The sequence below is a fragment of the Tenrec ecaudatus genome, chromosome 15 (genome assembly GCF_050624435.1).
Source record: "Tenrec ecaudatus isolate mTenEca1 chromosome 15, mTenEca1.hap1, whole genome shotgun sequence".
NCBI lineage: Eukaryota > Metazoa > Chordata > Mammalia > Afrosoricida > Tenrecidae > Tenrec > Tenrec ecaudatus.
This window is the reverse complement of record NC_134544.1, coordinates 50630032-50656315: the sequence shown is the minus strand read 5'-3', so window position 1 is coordinate 50656315 and position 26284 is coordinate 50630032. Positions and strand designations below refer to the sequence as shown.

Below are 26284 nucleotides of genomic sequence, written 5' to 3'. Positions count from 1 at the left end.
AATATCTAGACAAAATGAGAGATAATAGCCATTTATGAAAATTACTTGATGTTAATATAATAAATGTCAGATATAGAAGAATGAACACCTATACAAAAAGATAACTTTTAAATCAATAATCCTTGACTATAAGATAATATGAACTATTGTAATAGACAAAGTTATTACGTTTAGGAAAATAGTATCTATTTTAACCAAAAGAGTACATTCATAACAATACATATATCAGGAGGTAGGACTAAAATAACAATATCAAGCTTAACTCAATTACTTAATATGCATTTTAATAATTAAACAATTAAGCATTAAGTTTTCAGAAGACTTTCTAACATATATATAATTTAACACAGTAAATTTTGTCTCTTTCAAATATCTGTAATCTACTCTTTCCAAAAGCTTAATAGCATATCTACATGGGAAGGGAAAAAAGCAAAGAAAAAACATCCTGAATAATTCAGTGTTATAAAAACTCTGTAAAAATATGCATCGGTTCTCAAACCACTACTATCCCTTACCTATCATCACCACTACTAATAAACTTCTACTGTGAGCAAACAACTTTTACAAGTGAGCGTCTGCTCTGCTAACTGGTCACAGCCTCTGCAGGAAAAACAAGTAAACTAATACACCATTATCCTTTATGCATTTATAAAAAATGGTGGGCAAAATTACTTTTTAAATACACCAAATTATATCTTGCTGCCTTATATTAACTTCTTATCAATGGCTCCCAACACCTTAAAAGTTCTTAGTTTCCCAAGTGTTTCTGTTAAGGAAATGCACCCAGGGAGCTAGCTAGAGAAAGCTTTGGCAATCACTTTCAAAGCAGTGTGAGCTCTTTTTCACTTTGTACAATCAACGCTTAGCAGTTCTATATGTTTGAATCAAATCATTTTTGTTCAACATTTTGTTTAAATTTTTCAAAACATAAGAAAATGTAAAGAACTATACAATGAAAACCTCTTATGTGTATTGATGTATTACCGCTAAAGATTTTCTTAAAGTGTAGCATACACTTTTACTGACCACTTTTCACAAGTCACTGAAAATAAAATTCTAGAAAATTAAATATTGAAATCTGGTTTCTAAATGCCTTTCCCATCCTGCTGCACATATGATTTAGCTTCCAATTTTTTTCCTCAACGGTTAATGTATTTAAGTCATTGTTCTTTGAGACGTATATAACATAAATTTTGGAAACTATGCAAGGATTATATTCTTTATGTGTTCATACAATGCATAAATAAATGTAAATGAATGGTACATAAAAACAATTTCTGAATAATATGGTTATTTAAAACAACAGTAAATTAATACTTGCTTTGCTTGAAATGAAGAAATCATATAAAAGGGCCCTCTTTGATATAGGAAAGGATTCTAATGAGAAGATGATTCCTGATGGTACTAATATGGAATAGCTACACAAAATATAGTTTATAAACAAATGCTATCATTGATGTTGTCGATTACTTAAAAGTTTTTCTAAATTTAGAAGAAACAGATACTTAGTTTCTTCATCCCCCTTACAATGTTTTGAATAGCTATCTCCATTAATATTGGGCAGGGATAGAAAATGGGAAAGTTAACATTAGGAGAAATTACCATCAGGGTAATATTGCTGGTTCATGCCTTCTGGAGGACCTTGTCCACCATGACTGTATTGGTCCCCATAATAGTCTTCCTGGCCTGAGTACTGCTGTGGTGGGCCTGAAAAACCACAACCAGTCAAGATGTAAATAATTTGTTCTCTATGTCATCAAAGGCTTGCTTTCTAAGCTGATGTTATGAGAGGTTAGTTCTCAGCTGTAGCCTCCCCGCCCATTCTCTGCCATTTCAAACATTTTAAACTCTTCTTATGCGCATTCATACATACACACATAGCTCCAAAACCACATTTCACTAAAATTAATGTGAAGACCATACATGCAGTATCAAACAATACCAATTCAGAAAAACCATATATACTCCAGTATAAGCCGACCCGAATATCTGCCAAGGCATCTAATTTCACCACAAAAACTGCACTAAAACTGTGCTGAAAAACTTGGCTTATACTCGAGTATATGGGTATATAAATTTTCCCAAGAAAAGGATAAATAAAATAAAGCTATAAAGTTCCGAACCATTACATGACCCTTTGTACCTACTCTATTGACTATCTTTTGGGGGGAGAGGGAGTCAGGGAAAAAGACCCCAACTTTGCATCTAATTATGTTTAAAAACCAAAAGTTTATTAAAACATAAGGCCTTCCTTATATTAAACAGGACATTTTCAAAATGGAATCTTACCCTGTTGAGGTGGTCTATAAGGAGGGATCTGTCTCTGACCCATCATATGATTTCCTTGATTAACTTGACCCATCATTCCCATAGGTGGCTGCTGCCCTTGGTAATGTTGTCCACCTCCCTGCGGCATATTATATTGTTGAGATGGAGGCTGCTGATGCATCATTGGACCTGAAAACAGATACAGCATTACACATACAATATTTTTCCATATAAATGTTAAATTTTAAGAGAAATCAAATATATAATCCAAAAAAATAAAATGAAATAAAATAAAAGTCAGCTTTAAATTTAAAAAATTCATTAAATCTGAAATATGCTGTAAACAAAAAACTAAAACAACTAAAAACACATGGTAGATACACAGCAAAATGAGCAGTCAAACCAAGCAAAAGAAAACAAATTTCTGGGTTTTCCATTTTGTTCCCCTTATCAAACTCCAATCTGAGGTATACAGGGAAATCTTCAACGTTTTACAAGGATTATTTCTGCAGCAGAATTTCATAAACCTTAACTTGAGGGTAAAACTTCCAGGGTCTTTTTTCCCCTTTACGACTATACCTTAAAAGCCAAACGGGTTTTCTTCACCTCAAAGAGCTGCAGCTCTTCTTAGTTTCTCTCACACGCGCACAATGAATCAAACACACCATCATAAAAACCAGAGGCTCAGAAACCAGCTCTACGCCCCTTCCAAAGTGAGCAATACCAGAAGCACCCAACCATCACCGCTAGTTCCACACTGGCAACCGTAAACGTCCATCCCATGAAATGATCAACAATGGTCATAAAGTTCTGTGCTGCATCTAACAATGTAACCAGCTCCTCAGAGATGGACTGGTCCGAGCTACTGTGGGGGGGGGGGGGGAGCTCATCCTTCTGCCATTATAACCATTACTGTCTCAAAGTACGGACGAGTCATCTCCCAGCTCACTGCTAAGACAGCTACAGACTTCCCCTTTACTAACTTGGGGACAATTGAAGGAAAAAGTAAAGAACACACAGAAAAGAAACACTGGGAAAGTTTTCTAGGCAGAGTCACTGAGAGAGCCGAAAGACTATTCAAACAAGCAATTAGAAACAAAGCAAAAGCCCCGCTCCTGAAATGTCTTATTGGCCCACAACAGCGCAATGTGAGCAGAAAGACCGTCATGGTTTCAACCTGAAGAACTGGTTTGGCTACAGTGCTTTAGCTGAGCTCTTTCCCTATTTACCTTCTCCTGTTCTTTTCATACTCCTTTTTACTTCTAATTTTATTGTTAGGAATATACACTGTTCAAGGGTTGCTCTGGGATCGTTAGAGGAAAGATACTCTTACTAGTAGAGATAAGGAGGCGCAGTGGGAAATGGAAGAGAACTTACCTACACTCAAGTAAGATATTTATTTCATGTAAATCACTAACTACAACCAGAGGTAAGTATCCTATTTTTAAGTTACCAATGGAGGAAACCAAGAACCCAGTATCAGACAAAACTCAGGTTTGATCCTAACACAATTATGTATTCCTCTATCCTTCACTATCTTTACTCAAAGATAAGCTATAACAAAATGGGAAGTGGATCTGAACAGATATTTCACTAGAGGACATTCCAATTCATAATTTCATAAGTGACGTGATTGGGCATTCACAGACTTTTCAGTAAATTAGGGTTTTGTGCAAAAGCACCAAGAATACTAAATGATACCTGATTTAACAGAACATAACTATAAAACTGAGTACATAAAACACATTGGAACTAAGGAGAAGGCAAAAACACAGTAGCCATGGGGGTGGGGGGATTTTTCTAAGTAATAATAAAATTCTAAGCTTCCTCTCAATGCGAAATGTCACTTTAGTTGAAGACTTAGACAAGACAGTGCCGCGCGCTGCACCTTCTGGGACTGCCAGCAGTTTCACGCCAAGGAGCTCAAGCACCAGCCTTCTGTCCCTTCCGCCGCTCCCCTTCCCTGGAAGGGCCCCGACACCGCGCAGAATTTAACCTGAGCCCAGAGAGTGCAGGATGGAAGCGCGACCACAGGAAGGCCCTCTCGTTCTTTCGTTGAAGACTTATCCACTAAATACACAACACCTACATACACACATACTAGGGTGTATCAAAAAAGTATTGCTATAGAAATTACAGAGCCCTTTATTAAACATAAACATCAAGAATGTGAGGCTACAGTTGCTGGATATATCTTCCATCTAGGTCTATACACTTCTAGAGGCATTGTTTCCATCTCTCTACTCCTTCCCTGAAGAACTCTCTGCTCTATGATTTGCACCACATCAAAAATGATACTTTTGACTCCTTGGAGGCTCAAATCAGTGTCCTTGAAATGTTCTTTGGTTTTGAAGGGGAAAAGAAATAAAGAGGTAGGACTATGGCTGTATGGTAGATGGGTAAGGTTTCCCAACGAAGTTCCCATAAGACAGTCCTTGCTACTCATGTAGAATGCTCAGGTGCTCTGTGGGAGGGAAACAATTCTTCAGCACCATTTTCCTGGCCTTTTCCTCACCAATGCAGTTTTCAATTTCTTACACCTTCTTCTTCATGGTATGCCCCTGTGATTGCCCTATGTCCCTTAAAAATATATATGCAGATTACTCCTTCAGAATTAAAAAAAGAGTCATTTTCTTAACTGACCTCTCCTTAAATGTAACTGGTTCAAAAGTCACTAGGCTTATTGGACTTTTTATTAAAGACACCCTAACTAGAATAAGAAAAGTATATTACTGGGAGAGCTTATCCACAGCCATCCCCTGATGGCAGAGACATTTAAGCATGTTTTGCTTGGAATAAGTCTGCTCGTGTATGAACTAGACCTCTAGTGGCAATACTTTCTGACTTACCATTACACAATAGCAGTTTGTCAGTATCATTTGTTTCGTTAGTAATACAGATGACTTTTCTATGTATTTACTCACATTAAACACTGATAAATGTGGTAGTTCTCAATCGTGGGCAATTGTGCCACCACAGGACAGTTAGCAAAGTGTGGGAACATTTTTGGCTGTCCTACGAAGGACAGAGGCTGCTACTGACATCTAGTGGTAGAGTCCAGAAATACGGCTACACGTATCCTACAATGCACTCCAACAAATTATGCAGCCCAAAATGTCAAGAGTGGCAAGGTTAAGAAATCCTGGGTTTCTCCAGAGGATAATTTTAGATCACAGGCATTTCTACTAACTATTCAGGGAACTAGATTATATATTCAGCTTTTTGAGATCAAAAATTGGAGAAGGAATCCTGTGGATTAATGAATCCAACAAACCACAAGTTTAGGCAATTCCTGAAACACTCCCTCCTAAGAGGCAATTGTTTCCATTATACAGTAAGAAAAGCTCAAACCCACATCATTGGTATATGTCTACTTCAGACTGAAGAGAACTGCAAAGAGCTATGGATTTATATGGCGCAGGTAACAACAGGCTGTGTGAGTAAAACCCCTCGCCCACCCAGCAGAAAGCCACGGGGAGGGGCTGCGTTAGAACAGGCAGGCTTTGGCCCCTCAACACGAAAGCTGAAGCATTATGAACCATCTGGCACAAAGATGATCCTGACATTTTTTGAGAGACTGAATTAGGAATAACATCATTTGCAGTATTTGTTAAAATATACCTTTTAAAACCTACCTCTACAGATTCTAGTTTAGCAGTCATGTGGCAGGACAAACAAAGCTTTGTTTTAATAAGTACCCAAGATGATTCTGACCCAGACAGTCCTAGAAACATGCATTAATATGGTCTTCTACGGGAGAGTTACCCCTTCTAGATTATAGTTCATATAAAATGTTTAAGTCGGGTATTATCCTGTGATAAATTAGCTACAAAATGAATTCTAAGGGGTTTTATGAAAATTTTACTAAGGAAAAACAAACCAAAAAACATCCAAACACACAACACTCAGGAGGGATCTAACTCACAGCAGTCCTACAGGACAGAGTAGAACTGCCCACGGCGTTTCCAAGGGCGAAGACTCTTTCACAGAAGCAGATTGCCACTAAGTGCCTGGTGGGCTCAAACGGCCAGCCTTCCAGTTAGAAACATAACCATTGTGTCCACCAAAGGTGAGGGGAAAAGCAAAATATTTTAAAATATTAAAACTCTAACAAAAAGTAGGCTGAAGTTTCTAAGGATGAAGTGTGTTGATAACTGCAAAGTCTGTGCATTGCACCCACTGGACAAGTAGATGGAAGGACAAATACCAATATACTCGTGGATAAGCCGAGGTTTTCAGCACATTTTTAATTGCAGTTTTTGTGGTAAAATTAGGTGCCTCGGCTGATATTCGGGTCGGCTTATACTCGGGTATATGTGGTACGATAAACTATGAACTGTAGGATACAGGATAGGCGCGGATACAGGGATAATTCAAAATTTTCCATGTTTGAAATTGTACCTAAAAGAAGTTTTACATTTTTAAATCAGTCCTTAAGACTCTTATCTAAGATATATGAATACTTTTTCAAACTCAACAGTAGAAAGCTAAACGTGCCAACTAGGAAAAGGGTAAAATCACCAAGAGACGATGCACTGCAAACCCTAACATAGATGGAACCAGACGCGTGAAAAGTGCTCCCAGCACTAGCCATTGCACACCCCACTGCCTTCGAGCTGTAGTAACAATCCAATTACGGCAGAAACAGGGAGACGGCGGACCTTTCTACCCACGCTAGTGGTATAATGGTAGAGCCACCCTGGAAAGTAGCTCAGTATTTTCTGAAGAAAATTACAAAACAAAGTGTACATTTACACAACACCTGCACCTCAGAGTACTTACCCCAGAGAAAGCCTATAATCCCAATACAAGATTGTCTCTGGCCCCACACTGAAAACAAGCAAAATGTCTCACTTAGGTGAATGAGTGAACTGTGATACACCAACACCATGGAACACTACTCAGCAATAAGGAGGGATGAATTAAGACACAGAGAAAGCTGGGTTGATCTTAAGGGCTTTATGTTGAGGGGTTAATAAAAGCCTAGTTGACATGGACAGACAACATATGATTCCATTTACATAGCACTCCCAACAGCACTAGAAATCTAAGACAATCTCTTAGCTTGGAATGGGTTTATATTGTAGTGGAGGATAAAAAACATTTAATAGTATGCTTGGTATTTTTTTATTTTTGAAGACTTATCCCCCATTAGCAATTCCTATTGCTCCTGGGCCCAGATCAAAGAACTGTATTTCTATTGAGAATCTTTTATTACCTATTTTACTTACTAGTAATAATAATAAACACTAATATTACTGAACATTAACTATATATTCTTGTATTCACTCACTGAATATTCACAATACCACCATGAAGATTTATCTCATTTTAAGCTAGAGAAACTGAAACTGAGAGATTTTAATTTTTCCAAAGTTATACTCCTATTATGTGAAGAAACTAGATCTGATGCCAGGGAGTTTAGTTAACCACTTCCATGATATTCTATTTTATAGTATATAACCGCATGTCATAAACATAATAAAAGATCATTTATTTTTCAAAATAGATGAAAATTAATTTGACTCATTTTATTCCAAAAGTATATCACTGACAAATAATAAAAATAGTGGATGCTCTCATCCCTGAACAACCCAGTACTTACTACATGTCAAATAGTTACTGGGAAAAATACCTGGTAAATTCTCAATAGGCATTTCAAAATGCATGCTTAACAGTTTTATTGGCATATAATCATATATCATACATTTTAACATATCATATACAAGACAGTTGTGCATATACCACCACAATTTACGGCATTTCCTTATACTCGTTGTTAGCTCCCCATTATCCACCAACGTCTCTAAGAAATGACTTACCCACTTGCTAGATCTAATGATCTTGGGTGTTTCATATACAGAAAAACATACAATAATCAAAAGAAACGAGCAAAACCAGCCCAACAATAACAGAGAAAAACCTCAACGGAAAAAGCAGACATTAGAATGGACACTGGATCCAACGTGCGATCAAGCCCCATGGTGTCACATTTGAACCTAACTACAACTACAGTAATCCACCCTACAATGATCTGTCGGATTAGAAGGCTACTCTCGTCCCCGCCCACAGTCATAGGGGATTCAACAGAGGCTTAAATCCACCTAGGAGAGCCTGAAAATGGGCTTTTACTCTCACCCATCACTTTCTGCACACCAGGTGTTCAGAATAGACAGGTATTTTTGACATTTAATCCTTAGAGCATTACCTGTCAGATACTATTTAACCTCTTCAATTAATAAAAAGGGGGCAGGAAGGCTTAAAGAAGTAACAACATACTCATTGACTCTGTTAGACTTGGAACTATTATTGGAACTATTAGTATGGGTCTCTCTCTTTTTTTCCTTTTTCTTTCAGTGTCAATCCACATAAACCAGGCAGGATAAGTAATCCCAAGGAGATAGCAACAGGACCAATGGGACCAACGGTTCTGGGGGCATGGGAGAGGAGGAAGGGGCAGGGACAGGGGAATAGCAGGGGATCTAAAATTGACAGTAAAGAGGGTATAGTGTTCCTGCTCGTGACTGAGAAATTGAAATGTATGCGAGAGGAACTACTGAGAGGTGACCAATGGTTAAACATGATAGTGGAGCACGAGCAAAGAGAAAGAGTAAAGAAAGTAAAAATCTTATATATGTGTGTGTGTGTGTGTGTATAGGTATATAGATATGTATGATGTAAATATATAAATATATAAAGAGGTGTTTTTGTCTACGTCTGTATATATACATATATATTCGCACACATATATGTAAATACAATTAAGGAAGCAGACAGACTTTGGGCCTATACTTATATCTTACCTCCGTAGAAGAACGGTTTGTCCTAATAATGTGGAAATATATGATACATTCCCAAAACGATTGCTTAAGACAAAATGGATGCATAAGCAAATATGGTGGAGAAAGCTGATGCTGCCCAGCTATTAAAAGACATAATGACTAGAGTCTTAAAGCTTGAAGTTAAACAAGCAGCCAAAACAGGGAAGCAACAAAGCCCACATGGAAGAAGCACACCAACCTGTGTGATCATGAGGTGTCCATGAGAAGAGGTATCAGAAGTTCAAAATCAAGCAATCAAATTGACATGAAGGAACATAGACAAAGTGGAGGCCCAAAACCCACCTGTGAGCTAACTGGACAGTCCCTCACAGAAGGGCCACACAGAAGGATGACGTATCCAGGTTGCAGGACAGCGCTGATCAAACACTTGACTATCCTCTAATTCTTTAGAGAACTATTATTGTGGCCTGAGTTTTACCTCATTAATCTTATTAAGCTTGTGTAACTTCCTTTGTATAATTAAGATCATTCGATGCATTAAGTCAAAGATAAACCCTTAAGCAGCAACGAGAGTAAGGATTCTCTCAGGATATGGGAAGGGGGGAGGGAGAAAAGGGAACTGATAGCAATGATGACTGTATAACCCCACTCATGATGAATAACAGAATTATAGGGGAACGAACACATTGGATGGTTTAAGATATGGCAAAAAAATAATTATATATATATATAAAATAAGGGTTCCTGGGGAATAGGGTGGGGAAGTGATAAAGTAGAGATGATATCAGAGTTCAAGAAAAAAGAAAATGTTTTGAAACTGATGGTGGCAGCAATTGTACAATTATGTTTGATCTAATTGAATTATGGATTGTTATAAAATCTGTAAGAGCTCCCAATTAAATGATTAAAAAAATTAAAAAGTAACAACCAAGTCACATAGCAAGTAAGTTGGCAATAGGAATTTGAACCTTGATCTCTGACAAATAAGAGTCTCAACTCTTAACTCTTACCCTCCACTGCTTCTTGCATTCACATTAGGAACTTTAAGATTATCAATTAACTAATAGACCTTTTATAAACTTTTAAATGACTATTTTAAATGCAAATATCAAACAGGAAGACACTGAGAAATCCTTAAATATATTAACAAACCTCAAGATAATTGAGCTGGATCAAAATTCCATACATTCCTGGTCAACTCTCTCAATACTCAATAAGAGGCTCAAACTTCCAACATTTATTCCACCCTCTTTACAATTTCCGCCAATGATCTTGCTTATTTCCATGAGAACATGAAAAGCACCCCTGCCAATAAAATCAACCAACCCACCTGCATCTGCCCCATGCACTGTGCCTGAAAGTGCCCCTTGTTCCTGCAGTAAAGGTGCACTTGTGGACTGAGCCTTTTAATGGTGCAGTTGCCTAAACCCTCACAGCTAATGCCAGCGGCAAAGGCAAGCTGTGGGATTGTACTAACTACTCACAGCAACTCAGAAGCTCTGCCGCCACTGTTAACCCTTTCCCCCTCTCTTACATCATGGATTGACTTGATGGTATGAGGAGGAACAATGGATCATTCCTAGTGTCACACAAACACAATTGAATACATTCTATCTTAAAAAAATAAAACCTTGGCTTTACATTTTCCTCTTTGGTTTCCTGTCTAAAAACCATTGGAAAAGGTTGTTTATAGTTTCCCTCCCATTTTCTCTCAAAACACATTCCAACCAGGTCTCCTTCCCTCCACCCAAACTGCTAAAGGCCACCACATTCCATGATTAGTTCTCAGTCCTCAGGTTACTTATCAGGAGAATTTCACCATTTGATGATTCTCTCATTTCTAAACAATTTCCTTTGGGTGGCTTTTAAGATACTACACTTGCTTGGCTTCTCTCCAAACTTCCTGCGATTGCTGCTCAATCTACCCAGTATTCCTGAGTCTCTCATCTTTGCCTAATGCAGACGAGGTCAGAGAATGAATTCAGACCTTTTTCTCCTTTACTTCTACCAGATGTCTTCTAATCCCATGGCTTTAAACATCCTGACTCTGCAACAAATCCTAACAGCTCTAGTTTCAAAATATATACTAAATATCCCCCAACTATTTCTTATTACCAAATGACTTTTCCCTGCATGGGTCTTATAAGGAGGTGGGGGAAGACATTTGATAAAATTCACCTGTGAGTAATTTCCAACAGGATTCCTTAAGAGGCATCCTGTTGTGTATAAAATGAGCCCTCTGAGAATCAGGGGGAGGGATCACATTACAGCAAGAGCCAGGAATGGAGCTCATCTCTGGAACCGAGATTCCAACGCAGTGACCCTCCTGGATCCAGATGACAGCTACAACTTTGGAGTAGCAGGACCAGAGCATGGAACAAAGTGATAGCCTTCCCAATCCATGGTGCAAGTAAGGGGAGTGCTTTCCGCAAAGGAATCTGATTTGTGGAATGGGGTGCCTCTGGGTACCTAATTTGGGAAATTGGGCTTACTAGCCCACAGAAGTGGAGCTGAATACCTTTAGGGTGACTTCCTGGAGTGGGGTGCCTCTGGGCACATAATTCAGGGAGCTGAGTTTGCTAACCTACAGAGCTTACAATAAATGCCTCCAGGTTGAGGCTTACAGTAGAGTGGCAGGCGCTTTGAGACGTTAGCAGACTAGACAAAACCTTGTTAATGCGTCCTGATAAACAACACACTGAGCAATGATGACTGACATTACAACTTGTTAACTTCCTTAGTAAACCCGTTAAACACAAATTTTGCCTGTTGAATTCTGCATAGCCATTGCAATGGATATTAGAACCCAGAGTGATAAAATAGAAAATATTAAGATTTCACAACCCTTATCGAAGTATTTTAAAGCATAAATCTTGTTTTAAATGTTAAGTAATAAACTATTTATTTGCCAGTGAGGGAGTTTTTGCATGGATAATTCAGTGGCATGAGAGACCGTGGGTATGTTCCCATGCTTTCTAGCCTTACTCAACCACAGTCCACACAGCAACCAAAGGTATCTTAAGAGCCTTCAAAAAGTTCTCAGGAAAATTTCACTATCGTTTACTCCATTTTAGAGCTTTTAGAAGCTCCCTTGTATTGTATTATTCCTTCATTCAAAACTCTTAAGCAGTTTTTGCTCCCTCAGATTTAAATCTAAATTCCTGATGGGATTATATTATGAGATATAATATAAGGTCTTTCATGGTCTGGCCTTCAGCTACCTCTTGGATCTAATCTCATGAGACCGGCCCCCACTTTCCCTCAAGCATCAGCTAGACTGGTCTCTTTACTCTACACCAAGTATTCTCCAACCGCAGCGCTCTGACTTTCTGTTCTTTCTCTCCTATCTACTCACAGCCTCCGCGCCCCGATGCAGCACATACATCCTCACCTTCCTGTTTGTCAACTCGATGAGTACGTGAAGTTTTCATTAAAAACAAAACAGAAGCCATTTATCTAAAAACATTCGTAAAAAGTAAGAAACTCAATAGCATATCTTGAAGCTATAAAACATTATCAGAAGTTCTGACTTGGCACAGTAGCACATGAATGCCTGTGCAAACTAACTATGGGAAACAATCTTAATGATCAGTAGGGGAAATTATAATTGCTCAATGGCCTATGACTTGCTCAATGGCAAGAAGCAATGTTAATTTTCTCAAAATATTTAAACCTCTACTACTGTCCATTATATACGCAGAGGGGAATGAAAAATATAAGCTAGTATTTCTTTAGTATTAGAGTAGAACACTAAAGTCCTAGGAGTTAAAACACTAGAAAGATTGAAAACTACTGTTGGTTTGGGTTCATTTTTGGTAAATATCATTTGATTGGGAGTAGTCTTTTTATAATATAATGATGACAACAAATGAGCATCATTTTATGACCTGGGTAAGTAACATTCATTTGGATCCATAACAGTATGGATCAACTGCCAACATTTTGTCCTTTGTGTTATCAAGGATAGGCAATATCTAAACTTCTTTTATTTGATTTTAGGTTTACTTCCAGTATTACCAATATTGCCAATTATTTCAAATTTCCCAATCATTGACGCTTTTTGCTGTAGGTTTACAGGAATGCTGCTCCATCACACAAAGCAATTTTCTGATGAATCAAATGTTTTAAGGAAGGTCAGGTAGATCTAAAGATGAATCTAAGTACAGAGGTCAGCTCAAAAGGATGCAGCAATTGTATTTGGGGATTTCATAGGCGCAATCTGGTATTTCTCAAAGGACACTAAAAAATCATGGAAAAAAGGGGGTAAGGGGCTTTAAAGAAAATTGAATTAGTGAGAAAACAGCCGGGAAAGTTGTTCCAATAAATTATTTTTCATCCCCACAATGCAGCTGCTCCTTCCCTGGCAGTAGCAAGAGCTGTTCTACAAGAATTCCCTGGGAAAACCTTATCAGATAGCCGTCACAGTGCCCCTTCAGACTTTTTTGCCAAAAACTCAGTGTGCCAAAAGTGTCATTTTCTAATGGTATTAAACAACTAGTGCAAAATTATTTAAGGAAAAGTATTTTTTTAAAATACACTGCCCTTAAATGGGTGCATAAGCAAATGTGGTGAAGAAAGCTGATGGTGCCCGGCTATCAAAAGACATAGTGTCTGGGGTCTTAAAGGCTTGAAGGTGAACAAGCGGCCATCTAGCTCAGAAGCAAAAAAGCCCACATCGAAGAAGTACACCGGCCAGTGCGATCACGAGGTGCCAAGGGACCAGGTATAAGGCATCATGCAAAAAAAAAAAAAAGATATATGTGTGTGTATGTATGTATATGTCTGTGTGTGTGTGTGTGTATATATGTACATATATATATATATATACCATATTAAATGAAGGGGGAAGTGCAGAGTGGAGACCCAAGGCCGAAGTGTCGGCCACTGGAGATCCCCTGACAGAGGGGTTTTGGAGAGGAGATGGGTGAATTAGGGTGCAAGGTAGTACCGATGAAGAACACAGCTTTCCCCCAGATCCTGGATGCTTCCTCCCCCCAACGACCATAATCCAAATTCTACCTTGCAGGGCTGGATAGGGCAGAGGCTGTACACTGGTACATATGAGGGCTGAAGGCACAGGGAATCCAGGGTGGATGATACCTTCAGGACCAAGGGTGTGAGGGGCGATGCTGGGAAAGTGGAGGGTGAGTGGGTTGGAAAGGGGGAACTGATTACAAGGATCCACATGTGACCTCCTCCCTGGTAGAGGGACGGCAGAGAAGGGGGGAAGGGAGACTCCGGGTAGGGCAAGATATGACAAAATAACGATGTATAAATTATCAAGGGCACATGAGGGAGGGGGAAGCAGGGAGGGAGGGGAAAAAAAAAGAGGACCTGATACAAAGGGCTTAAGTGGAGAGCAAATGCTTTGAGAATGATTGGAGCAGGGAATGTATGGATGTGCTTTATACAATTGATGTATGTATATGTATGGATTGTGATAAGAGTTGTATGAGTCCCTAATAAAATGTAAAAAAAGAAAAGAGGAGAAAAAAAATGATTAGGGCAAAGAATGTACAGATGTGCTTTATACAACTGATGTATGTATATGTGTGAACTGTGATAAGAGTTGTATGAGCCCCTAATAAATTGTTTAAAAAAAAAAGAAAATGAATAGGGCAAAGAATGTACAGGTGTGCTTTGTACAATTGATGTATGTATATGTATGGATTGTGGTAAGAGTTGTATGAGCCCCTAATAAAATGTTAAAAAAAATACACTGTCCTTAAATGGGTGCATAAGCAAATGTGGTGAAGAAAGCTGATGGTGCCCGGCTATCAAAAGACATAGTGTCTGGGGTCTTAAAGGCTTGAAGGTGAACAAGCGGCCATCTAGCTCAGAAGCAAAAAAGCCCACATGGAAGAAGCACACTGGCCAGTGCAATCACGAGGTGCCAAGGGACCAGGTATAAGGCATCATGCAACAAAAAAAAAGATACATGTGTGTATATGTATATGTGTGTGTGTGTATATGTGTGTGTATGTATATGTGTGTGTGTGTGTGTATATATACCATATTGAATGAAGGGGGAAGTGCAGAGTGGAGGCCCAAGGCCCAAGTGTCGGCCAATGGAGATTCCCTCACAAAGGGGTTTTGGAGAGGAGATGGGTTAATTAGGGTGCGAGGTAGTACCGATGAAGAACACAGCTTTCCCCCAGATCCTGGATGCTTCCTCCCCCCAACTACCATGATCCAAATTCTACCTTGCAGGGCTGGATAGGGCAGAGGTTGTACACTGGTACATATGAGGGCTGAAGGCACAGGGAATCCAGGGTGGATGATACCTTCAGGACCAGGGTTGTGAGGGGCGATGCTGGGAGAGTGGAGGGTGAGTGGGTTGGAAAGGGGGAACTGATTATAAGGATCCACATGTGACCTCCTCCCTGGGAGAGGGACGGCAGAGAAGGAGGGGAAGGGAGACTCCGGATAGGGCAAGATATGACAAAATAACGATGTATAAATTATCAAGGGCACATAAGGGGGGGGGAGGGAGGGGGAAAAAAAAGAGGACCTGATGCAAAGGGCTTAAGTGGAGAGCAAATGCTTTGAGAATGATTGGGGCAGGGAATGTATGGATGTGCTTTATACAATTGATGTATGTATATGTATGGATTGTGATAAGAGTTGTATGAGTCCCTAATAAAATGTAAAAAAAGAAAAGAGGAGAAAAAAAGAAAATTAGGGCAAAGAATGTACAGATGTGTTTCATACAATCGATGTATGTATATGTATGGACTGTGATAAGAGTTGTATGAGCCCCTAATAAATTGTTTAAAAAAAATACACTGTCCTTGAGTTGATACCAGCTCATACTATAGGACAAAGTAAAGCTGATGTTCAGTGTTTCTAAGGCTGTAAATCTTTAACAGACAGCCTCCTCTTTCTCCCGAGGAATGGCTGGTGGATTTGAAAAACCAACCTTGTAGTTCGCAGCCCAGTGTTTTACCCACAGTGCCACCAGTTTCCATGCAAAAGGTTAGAGATAAGTAATCATCACCTTCAAAAGTAGAAGACCCTACATTGAGGAAATGTCAGAAGCAATAGCTTCACATTTTAATAGTCTTGTTTAATAAAAGTGTCTATACATATTTGTAGCAATATTTTCGACTTACCCTGGTACAGTATGTGAAATTCCTTGTATTTGAGATTAAAGTTAGCAATTCTGCTTATGAGAAAACTACAATAACTAATTGAAAGGAATAAAAAAATATATTGAGTCTAACAACCACTGGCTGTCTCCAGAAAGTCTATTCTAACTTGTTTTTTTATATTTTAATACTTGTTAATTTATTAAACACTCCTTCTGACTTTCCAGTTTACTATATGACATTGTTTTTTATTTCCTAGTCATTCCAGAAACACATTTTGAATGACTACTCTCCGGTAATTTTCTAGGCACAAAGAAAAAAGAGAAGAAAACATGCTGCCACTGAGTTGTACAAAGGTGCTCTCCGAGTCAGAGGTGACTTGACAGCTGACAGCACCCAACAGCAGCGCACACTTGGCACTTACAGAACAGTGTGCAGGGGATCTTATGCAAACACGCATGCCCATGGCAATATTTACATACACTGAGAATATAGGAAACCGGTGGTTCATTCTGAACACAGTTCTTACTATGAAGGTTCAAAGTGATAACTGATGAGCTTTGTCTGCATAACAGTGAAAATAAATCACATAGCAGAGTTTATGCTGGACTGACTTCCATACTTTTAGAGCAACATTTTGCCAGTTGTTTAAAAAGCAAAACATTCAAAAATTATTAAATCTTTCACTTAGAAGCAGTAGCCCTTTTAAATCAGTACAGAAAGAGATTCTGCCATACTACTAGCTGTTACTGGAAGACGAAAACAAAAATTGAGTCTTCTCAATTCAGATATATAAAACACTACAAGTCACGTAAAATCAATACCAACTATTATGTCATTGACACACAGCTCATTTTTTTAAGTTCAAGAAACTGTAAATATTGATTTAAAAGCAAACAAAAAGAGAATACTGATAAACACAGTAATATATAATTAGTAAATTTAATGGTGAGGAAATATCTGTGCACCTTTTTAAAACGAAATTATGTTGGGTGATCAGTCTGTATGTTTTAATTATATACAGTTTGCAAAGATCTCTGGTTTGTTTTTTATTTTGAATACAAATTTGTAAGTTAAAAATAGCTTTGAATAAATTCCAAAAGGCTTTTAAAATTATAATCCTAAAAATAGTACTAATATACAATGTGCCTTATTATAGTAGAGGTGGTGGCATAAATTAACAGATTCTCTAAAAAATCAGAATGCTAAATTACAAATATGTGTTAATATCTGCCCTATAGATTAAGATTAATTTCAACTTCAAATCCCAGGTCACTGCCATAAGGTGAATTCTGACTCACAGTGACCCTATAGGAAAGGGTAAAATGCAGACCATAACTCTTTATGAGAGTGTAAAGCCTCAGGTGTCATCAGTGGAGCAGCTGGTGGTTTTGAACTGCTGACCTTGCTGTTAACAGCCCAATACATAAAACAACTCTACCACCAGGGCTCTTTGATTCATTTCAATCAAATCCCTAATTACAAAGAAAAGATTTTAAATAGGTAATTATTTACCCTTAATTTCATTTTTAAAGGTAAGCAAAAGAAAAAACAAACATTTCCATTTGCAAGTGGTAAGGGGAGTGTGGGTGGGCAGAAAATGAGAGAGACAGAGAGTCTGTGTTGTAAGGATGGGAGTTGGGAAGGGTGACAAGAACACAAACCCATCCCAAAAGTACCAAAACTAATGCATCTAGATTTGGACTTACAATGTTTTATTTGGAAAACTAGTAATATATAATCAGCTCAAATTTATTTTGAAATGCCACTTAAATTAAAATGTCTTACATACTTGTCACTTAACTTATTTTTTAATTATCAAAAAATTTATCTGAATTAGTATTTTTCCATTTTTTGCTTAATTTAAGTAATTCACGAATATTTCCTTTCCTGATCCTAGTATGATTTAAAGATGGTAAGTAATTCCCACCCTCCAATATCTCTTGATATAGAAATAAGTATGCAGAAACACGGGGTTTTTCAACGAAAAGTTTCAATTTCCAATACTTAGATTTGAGTTCATTTTATTTTAATATGAAAAGCTTAAAAAATGACCATTTTTCCCCTTTACAAAATAAATGAAGCCTATGTCTGCTTTGCACCAGTTTGCCAGATGCAAACTTGACCTTTAAGGGAACTGTACCAACAGGTAATGTTACGGGAGCATGTCCAGCACAGCATGTTGTGCTGTGGTGGATGGTATTCTATGCAAGACTGGACAGGGGCAAAATGAAAAGCAGTCTCAATCTAATGCAGCCCAACTAGCTACTGATGAACGTTTACAATTGGATGAACCTGGACCAGGAGGAGTCTTAGCAACATCAGGCCCTCCTCCTATTCCTGCAGAAACTGTCCTTTCACCTGCACCAGCATCTGTTTCCAAATACATTGTGCTGCCTAGAAGTGGAACGACTAGATCAAAGCACTGAATCTTATTCTCCATGGCTCGAAAACTTCTCATACTTACTGCTAAATTGCTTCCCCGTAGAACTTTACCACACAAAAGATTTCTATCACCTGTGTGGGATATGCCTTTTAGTGTACCTGTCAGTTTTTTTTAAATAATCTAAATTTTTAATTTAGAAGACTGTTCATGCTTTACTGTTATTTCCCAGAGAAATGTATTAGTTCTTATTGGTCTTTATTAGTAATCTTCAATAAATGTAGTGCAGTTAGGGAAAAAAGAAAGAGAAAAACCTGGTGCTCGAGGCAGTTTTGTGACGTTACAATTCCTGACCATTTGTTCTTTTCTCTCCTTTTGTTTTCCATATGTATTATCAAAATCAGAAAAACTTATCTGTGTTAATACTGCCAAAATAGAATATTGTATCTCATCATGAGTATTATCAACAAAAGAATTTAATTTTTCTTTATCTGAGTGCACTTTAGTGATTTGTTTATCATAAGCAAAATCTAGACGACTGTATTACAAATACATTTAATTATATTTTATACTCTTAACCTCACCACATTTTGTAATTGAAATAGATTTAGTCTGGCAATATGCCAAACATCCTAACAAGCACTTAGCAGAACAGAGCGCCACTTACTGGTTTTTAGTTATTAGTCACATGAATACTTAAGAGAAGCAAGATAACACTATCATTCAGAGACTGGTAGTAAATTTAATAGACTCATACCACTCTAGGAAAACCAGAATAGAGCAATCCCTCCACTGCACATCTAACAGCAAATTATGCTAGAATTACCTTTCAGTGCTAAACCTTAGCATCAGAAAACATACTTAGGAATCAAGGGAAATACATATAAATTAACACAATTTTCAAAAGTAACTTAACCATAAAGTAGACATTTTTAAAGAGATTATACTTGCAAATATAATGCATAAACCAAGTTACTTTAAAATTCTATTTTCTCAATGTTTTTACCTACTATCCAAACATTTCATTATTCACTGGCTAGCTTTAATAAACAACAGTATGGAATTGAAATAAAAATAAATGAGCTTTAAAAACCAAAGTAAGCAAAATTTTTAATTACTAAAAAAATAGTAAATTAACTATTTCCAAAGTGTACTTTCCCTTTTTAAGGATATCATTTCAAACTGGTATATTTTTATCAGCTAACAACTACATAAAACTGTCTTACTTTCAAAGACATGGTAATTAATCAAAGATGATATATTTACCTTGGTTTGGTTGCATGTTCATATTTGGTCTTGGGCCGTAATTACCCATTGGCTGTCCTTGACTCATGGTCATCTGACTCTGTACTGGCATACTCTGTGATGATGGCACGGAATGGTTATAACCTCCCATGGATCCATGGCTACTTGCAGGCATGTTCATGGAACTATTTGTCATATTGAGTTGATTGGGTCCAGGTCCCTGCATAGGCATATGGTTAGGCCCTTTGAAGAAAAATGATCAGAAGCAAAACATGAAAGTTAAGTCGTGTGCACCTAAGGAAGCTTTCTATTTTGGCACTACTGTTATAATAGAAATCTGACAACATCAATAGTACTCAATCAGTAGTAAAGTAAATGCTTTACATGGGTGACACCAAACCTCTGAGAAAGTCATTTATAATTCCACTTTACAGATTAAGAAACATACGCTGAAAAACCCGGAACATTCTGAAACAAAGAAGAGTTTTACAAGACAGTAAAACATCGCAGCGCTAGACTAAGTAAGTGTAATATTGCACACAAATAGAACAACTAACACATCAATAGAACAGACAGTCTGGAAAACAGAGCCAGATACATCATGTAATAGATGGTAACAATGGTAATGTAAGTTGTGAAAAAGAAAAATGGGCCTTCTGGATTAAACACTTAGTTGCTAACCACAAGGTTAGCAGTTCAAGTCCACCAGTCATTCCACTGGAAGATGTGAGTCTGCTCTGGTAATGCTATGAAGCAGTCAAAAAAACCCTATGAAACAATTCTTTCGACTGTGTCCTATATGGTCACTGTGAGTTGGTTATCAACTTGATGGCAGTGGGTTTGGTTTGGGACAAAAGGTGATTCAATAAATACTAACAATGGGGGGGGGACTAAATTGATTTATCTTATTCCTTCCAGTAAAATTAATTTCAGATGGATAATATGCAATACTAAAAACATGAAGAGAAACTATGAGGTTAGCATCCCAACACTTACCCAAGAGCACTACCAGGGCGCCTTAGCAGACATAGCTGAGCAGACTGGACTAAATGCTTAATGTAGAAAGTATATCTAATGGTCAAACTGTGAAATTCCTCATGATATGAATGGACTTGAAGGCCATTATGCTGAGTGAAGTTACTGTATATACTCATGTATAAGCCAAGGTTTTACAGCACTTAAAAAAATCATTTTATTGGGGGCTCATACACATTTCATTACAATCCATATATACATCCATTGGGTCAAGCACATCTGTACTTTTCTTGCCCTCATCAAATACATTTTTTTTCAAGCACATTTATACATTTATTGCCCTCATCATTCTCAAAACATTTGCTTTCTACTTGAGCCCTTGGTATCAGCTCATTTTCCCCCTCCCTCCCCAGTCCTGTCCCTCATGAACCCTTGATAATTTATAAATTATTATTATTTTGTCCTATCTTACACTGTCCGATGTCTCCCTCCATCCACTGTTCTAGTATCCATCCCCCAGGGAGGAGGTCACATGTAGATCCTTGAAATCAGTTCCCACATTCTACCACACCTTCCCTCCACCATCCCGGTATCACCACTCTCACCACTGGTCCTGAAGGGATCATGTCCTGGACTCCCTGTGTTTCCAGTTCTATCTGTACCAGTGTACATCCTCTGGTCTAGCCAGATTTGTAAGCTAGAATGGGATCATGATAGTGGGGGGAGGAAGCATTTAAGAACTAGAGGAAAGTTGTGTTTCATCGTTGCTACACTGCACCCTGACAGGCTCGTCTCCTCCCCGCGACCCTTCTGTAAGGGGATGTTCAGTTTCCTACAGATGAGCTTTGGGTCTCCACTCCCCACTACCCCTCATATGCAATGATCTGATTTTTTCTTCTTTGATGTCTGGTACCTGATCCCATTGACACCTCATGATCACACAGACTGGTGTGCTTCTTCCATGTGGGTTTTGTTGCTTCTGAGCTAGATGGCAGCTTGTTTACCTTCAAGCCTTTTAAGACCACAGACGCTTCTTTTGATAGCCAGGTACCATCAGCTTTCTTCACCAAATTTGCACCCATTTGTCTTCAGGAATAGTGTCGGGAAGGTGAGCATCATGGAATTTTCAGGACATTTTTAATGCAGTTTTTGTGGTAAAATTAGGTACGTTGGCTGGTATTTGGGTCGGTTTATACTCGAGTATATACGGTAATCATCCACAAAAGGACAAATATTGTATGAGATCATGGTTATCAAAGGAAAAAAATCAAAATAAAGGTTTTCATATCAAAAGATATTCTTACAAATAATCAGGAAAAAAAAGAGACTTTGATGGTTAGCAGAGGTAAGGGGGACAGGGCAGGAAGGGGAAGGAACAGGCTAGAGGGTAGGAAAGGAAGGCAACATGTTTAAGAGGGAGAAGAGAGAGGAAAAAAGGTGGGGGGACTGGACCAGCTATTGAGAATTTTGATAAGTTGTTTAGTTTGTTAAATACAGAACTGTAAACCCCCACCTAATTCACTATAAAAAGTTAAATAAAAAACTATAATTTACTTACACACACACCACCAGTAAAAGAATAAACAAAGGAGAAGAACAATGCAAAATGGATAAGAGGTTCACACACACACATGTAAAGATGGACTGCGTCCATAACAAAAGGAAAATTCAAATAATGAAGTCAACTTTTCATTTCTCAGTTTTGCAGAGATCAACAGTTTTGATCCACATAAAAAAGACCGGAAAAGGGCAGGCTTACTCGTCAGATAGGTTCCTGGAACCTCTCCAAGACTCTGGCCCCTCAGTCACCCTTCGGAGCCGGAACTCAACTCTCACCCATGGCACAATGTTCAGTCAGACAACAGACATATCAGTCAAAGCAAACAGTAACACGGGGAGGTATGTGTAGCTTTAAATAATCAGCCATTTTAGATCAAAAGGTTTCACCCAAGGATAAAATTCAAAAGGGTTAGGAAAAAGGAAGAATGAAAACAGGAAACCGGAAATAGAGTCAGTGATGTTCCACTGTGGAGATTACAAAGACACGAAACAAGATGTATGTGAATTGCTGAATGGAAAACTGATTTGTTCTGTACACCTTCACTCAATTTACAATTAAAAGTTTTAAAGAAGGTGTTCAAAAAAGAAAGAGAGGGAGGTTGGATTCAACCATATTGTAACAAAAAGCACTCTGACACATTGTTGAGGGTATAAATGTAAATACCAATAAAATATGTGAAAGGATACACTTTTGAAACAGGAATTTTGGTTTGAGGAGTTTATCCTATAGATATATGTCTATGTGTTCATGTATATTTGTATATATGTGTGTATATATATATATACATACAGTACACACACAAATTAGACATAGATCCCAGTATATATAAATGTACATAGCAGGACTTAACACAACCTATGCCTCCATCAAACCTCTCAATTAAATTAGAGCACACCTGTAAAAAATATGTCAACACCACCCAAAAAAGGAACGACTGTAAAACACTACCATGAGAGGGAAAAAATATACATGGAGTACTTAATGTCTACTACAATTTGTGATGAAATGAAAAAGTATACATATATTTCTATGCTTTCAAATATAGCATGATATTAACTAGAAGCCAATGCCCCTCAAGTATCTGCAGATAAGGCTATTTGAGTATCATGTGCATGTATTATCTAGTTTTGAAAAATCAATGAACTGCTTTGAAAAGGCATTAAGACTGCAAGATTTGTCCAAAATCAAATAGCATTTACGTAACTCTGCCACTTAAGATTACAAAGTGGGATATTTAAAAAACTAAAATAGGAGACTAGATGCAAATTTGTAGTATAAGAAAATCTCTTGGGAAACGCTGTAAGGAAAAGAAATCAGGTCACTCTCCAACTTCTGGGAGCTATACAGTGTTCTAGACGAGTTAGGTCATGCATGGTGGTTCATTTTTGGCTTCTAAAAGAATGTAATGTTTTAGACGGCTTTCCATAAAAACCAAAACTTTATCAATAACTATAGCTACTCAACTGCCTCCTGAATCTTGGGTTCAAGTACATGGAGATGTCAAAATCTTAATTAAAGGTACTACCATAAAAAGTCTCCCAACATCTTCTAACAAACATGCTCTGATGAGGTAATTGTGGCTTCAGCAAGCAGCTTTCTCCTGTCTAGAACCGGAAAAATACTTATGGTTTTATTCCATGTTGGATATGGATCATGAACGGGAAAAACCTTAGCAAGAAATAGAAAATAACCGAGACCCAACTGCCGTCTTCCCTAAGCCTGGCTGCCAGGCCGCTCAGCCAGAGACTGCCCTTTGCCTCCTTCTGCACCATCATTCCTGAAGACCAATGTAACCAAATCAACAAAATCAGCTAGAGAAAGACACCACCATTAAAACTGTTAACTACTAATTCTAAAAATAAATTGTTTTTAAGTATTTCCCTTGTTGTCTATAGATTCCTTTTTTCTTATTAACAAACAAAAATTTCCTTTAGAAAGTAAAACTATTCTCATACTTAATGTAGTGACTATGCTGCACTAAAAATCAAGGACATGTGTGGGTTGTTGCTGTTGCTACAAAAGCAAAAGTTTAACTATATTTTTAAGATTAAAAATCCACACCCGTAAAATGTAACTAAACAGGCATTCAATAGCCCGAAAGATATTCTAATGGCTCTAAACCTAAGATGGATAATTGATCAAAGGAGTGCCTCAGCATCCTCCTCTAAGAAAGGACACAGTGTTTTTCAGGTTTTAAGCTTACCTATGATCAATTTTGTACTTGTTATGATATACAAATACATATTCATAAAAAATATATTCAGCTTCAATTACATTAATGAGGAAATACTAAACACATTACCACTTTAGAGAATGGTTTGTTTCTTTTCTTCATAGATTTTTCCCAGTGATACCATTTATTAGCTCAATAAATATTTCAGTAAATAACAAAACTAAGGGAAATGTTGTTAATACCTTTTCATAAACAGATCTGAAATCTTAAGACATGGTACTATGCTTTTTCTCCAAAACCCTTCTAAAGCCAGCTGTATTACATAGTTCCAGACAGACTAAATTTAGCCAGTTCTGTTCATCAGAGGAATGCTGTGTGTCAGCTACATCAAAGCCCAAGGGCAGCCTGATAAACACTGAATACAGGTCACGTAGCTCTGTAGCTAACAAACTCTAAGAGAGCTTGTACTCCGGGGCATTCAAAGCAGTTTTGTCATCAACAATCTAGTATCCCTTGAGCCCCCATGTCGTTTCAGTTGCTAAGCAACTCTGGTGTTAATGTCTTAGAAGAGAAAAACTTACCAGGCATCTGGCCGTTCATCTGGTTCTGCATGTGTGGTGCAGGAGGACCCCCACCTACAATTCCATCTGAAGACATGTTGTGAGCACGAGGAGGTGGGGGAGGGCCGCTCTGATTCATCCCTCCAAGACCCATAGGCATATTCTGTGTGGGTGGCTGAAAGGAAACAGTTTAGTAAAACAAGAGAAATAGACTAATGCATTAAAGATGCGGATGGTATAACAGTTGCCTATATTATTAAATTGGATAGGAACAAAAACACAAAAGCACTTCAACATATTCTAATACAGTTTAATCATAGACTTATTAGCATCATTATTTAATATCCTTTAGACTTCACAAGATGGGTAACATGAACACGGCCTCAAAGTACCTTAGACAGACCAAAAGAATAGCATAATTACAGCACATTTTACTTTATACACTCAAGAGTGAAAATAATATTCTCAATATCCTGTTCAGAAGAAATTGTCATTTATTTGAATATTAGAAAGTCTTAATAAATATATTTTATTATAATTAGTTTTAAATTTTAATTTAAATTATTAACATGCCAATGTTTTTACTAGTGATGGATTCTACTTAAAAAGGAACAATAAAGTAAAAATAAAGCAAAACAAAAGATTTCAGTAGTCTTAAAATATATACTCCATATTGTTTGAAGGGGAAAACACAGTGGTGGCGGCAGAGAAGTGCTTTCAAACATGAAGACCCAGCTCAAGCTCAGTATAACAATTTTGTGCTGAATATTCCTAGACTGGCAACGTTACTGATGGCCTCCAAGGGTGCAGAGACAGCTGCCTCAAAAGGATGCCTTTGGCAAATTTCCTAATGAAATTGTGAAGAAAATAACTGACTAACCTTGAGAGTTCAAAAAAGGGCAAAAGGAAAAAACCAGATGCAAGGGGGTCTGCAACCTGGCTTTCTTCTTGGGAGATATTTTGGTAGAAAAAGCAAATGGTTTCTTTCCAAACCTCCATGTTTAAACCTGCAAGAAGGCATCTATTTCTGCCTTCTTCTCTATGATCTGAATAAAATATACACTACTAATTTTAGATTGTATTTTAGATAGTGAGTTATTTATTGTATCTGTACCTGTCCATATCTGCAAATACAATTCCTTCTGGCACACTTAACATATGTACATTGCTTACAGCCATCACATGTAAATACTTAAACCTCTCATAAGCACTAAGAGAAATAACTGTGGTATTTGCAGAAATAACCAAG

At 37.7% G+C, this 26284-nt stretch overlaps 1 protein-coding gene across 2 annotated transcripts in view; it reads right to left on the bottom strand.

Moving 5' to 3' along the window:
* SS18 (SS18 subunit of BAF chromatin remodeling complex) overlaps positions 1 to 26284 on the bottom strand; it is an 88326-nt gene that overhangs the window by 24499 nt on the left and 37543 nt on the right. For both annotated transcript variants that reach the window (XM_075532476.1, XM_075532477.1), the window contains exons 4-7: positions 25057 to 25210; positions 19788 to 20009; positions 2290 to 2457; positions 1603 to 1707 (exon numbers count right to left, since the gene is read on the bottom strand). In XM_075532476.1, the coding sequence (XP_075388591.1) occupies positions 1603 to 1707; positions 2290 to 2457; positions 19788 to 20009; positions 25057 to 25210 (649 nt within the window). The remainder of the gene's footprint in view (positions 1 to 1602; positions 1708 to 2289; positions 2458 to 19787; positions 20010 to 25056; positions 25211 to 26284) is intronic.